We start from the raw sequence: 1,913 nt of genomic DNA, 5'->3' as shown, positions 1-1,913 counted from the left end.
AAAAAGAGAAAAAAATTATAAGTCCACCGTGTGTCACTAAGGACTGAAGTGGGGAATGAAAGTGTAATGTCTCTGCAGACAATACCAAATGATTTGGGAAATATTCTTTAAGTATAAGCAACTGCTTCTGAGCATGATTTTTTTGTGGTTGTCCTTTTGGGATTTTCTTCAATAAAATGGATTAATTTCCACAGTGAAATGAAGAGAATCTCTTTCCTACAGTCCACCCCAAGATGAATCAGACTGTGATCTGTTGTGCTGATAAGCTTTATTGTTTGCTGTGTCCGTACAATTTTTCAGGATTCTAATGGATAAGGCAGTGTACAGAGAATATTAGGCTTGCATTGTGAAGTTCCTCCATCATAAAACTTCAGATTAAGCAGCTGGGCTTCTGGTCAATATTCATGGTGTGCACTTGCGATCATGGCATTCGCACAGCGAGGCGGAGGGGATGTAGAACTGCACCATGGTCCCATTGGGACAGCGCAGTGGGATTGTCACCGTGGTGGTCTGAGTGGCTGTACAGCAGCTGCAGTGGTCTTCCCACTGCCCTGTCTGAGCAGAGTACCTGGTGGTGCTTCTGCACTTGCCCTAAATGGAAAAAGAAGAGAGCTGAAGTTTGAACAGAGCCTCATGATACTCAGAATCCTGGTTCCTTCCTTCAAAATATCCATGGGTGACTTTGTCCGGCTTCAATGCTCTGCTGAAAACATGAACTCGGAAACAGGTGCCTGGGTCCAGAATGCAGGGTGCTGCACAAAGAGTAACTTCTTATGAGCATAATCAGAGCAAAGGAGAGGCGAAGAAACTGCTCACACACACAAAAGAGCCCGGAATTTAAAATCTTATAGGGAATGTCCAGAGCTATGGTGTTGGCTTCTGAGTAAATGTGGTTATCATGCATTCAGAAAGTGCTTTAGCCCAAATGCTGCAACCCACACACCCACTGTTGTCCTGCTGGTGTTATTATTTCTTGTTCTGCTTGATTGGCCACTTAACTAAATTAGACCAAGCTGTCAGTGCCTGTAGCTGTAAGCCTTCATGATGTCAAAATAAGTAGCCTTACATAACACTCTGTCAGAGTCCATTTCCTTTGGTGGCTTTGTGCTCTTATTTCCCAGTCTAATTAAATTAAAATATCCTATCATTATTAGGGATGGCTTTAGAAAAAATGTACTTAATATTGTTTATTCCCAATGTAAAATCTGGACTTCTGCAGGAGAAAAATCAATACTTATGACTTTATCGCTAAGGACCATTTACTTTGACAGGACAAGAGGTTAAGAATTGTTAGTTATGCCATAACTTGGATTGCACACAAGGGTGATTAAAATCCTTGTATGGGGCTTCGTTATCTTGGAAAGAGCAGAGATGGGAACACCCAGAAGGGAAGTTATTCTCCTGTCTTTAAAGGAAGTTGCCATATAAGGTGTAAGTAGTGATGGGCTAGAAATTAAACTTTTAATCTGATTATGGAAGATACAAGACATGTAGAACACAAGAGCTTGGCGCCAAGGCTAACTGAGGAATCCCAGAGCTTTTAAGGCATACAAGTCAAATCTTGGCACTTGGATTTAAAGGTCTTTTAAAATGCCATTTATCTAAATACTTATTTAAATTCCCCTAATCAGCCCAGAGGCTCAGTGCTTAACTACATACTCAGAACTGAAAATAAGCTTCACAAATGTGAAGATATTTTTTAAGTAGAAAGTCCTAACAGAGCTACTTCAGAGTCATTAATTTCTGATGGAAGCAAGAGAGTGGGATGAACAAAGCCTTTGTGTCTAACATGTGCCATTTTTCATGCTGGTTTGACTAGGGAAAATTCAGCATCAGCAAATTACTTCAGGAAATAAGTGCCAATGAGGTTAACACTAAGCCAATCAAAGAGAAACTGATGCTCCACTTACTGA

The 1,913-nt window shown here is 40.6% G+C and overlaps 1 protein-coding gene across 1 annotated transcript in view; it reads right to left on the bottom strand.

The window, feature by feature from the left end:
* Positions 1-251: 251 nt before the first annotated feature.
* Positions 252-1,913, bottom strand: part of VWF (von Willebrand factor) — a 124,040-nt gene continuing 122,378 nt past the window's right edge. Inside the window, exon 52 of the mRNA XM_014309415.2 lies at positions 252-591. Within this exon, the coding sequence (XP_014164890.1) occupies positions 403-591 (189 nt within the window). The 3' untranslated portion in view covers positions 252-402. The remainder of the gene's footprint in view (positions 592-1,913) is intronic.

This window comes from Geospiza fortis, unplaced genomic scaffold (assembly GCF_000277835.1).
Source record: "Geospiza fortis unplaced genomic scaffold, GeoFor_1.0 scaffold164, whole genome shotgun sequence".
Lineage (NCBI taxonomy): Eukaryota > Metazoa > Chordata > Aves > Passeriformes > Thraupidae > Geospiza > Geospiza fortis.
The sequence above is the reverse complement of the archived record's forward strand: the minus strand, read 5'-3'. Positions and strand labels throughout refer to the sequence as shown.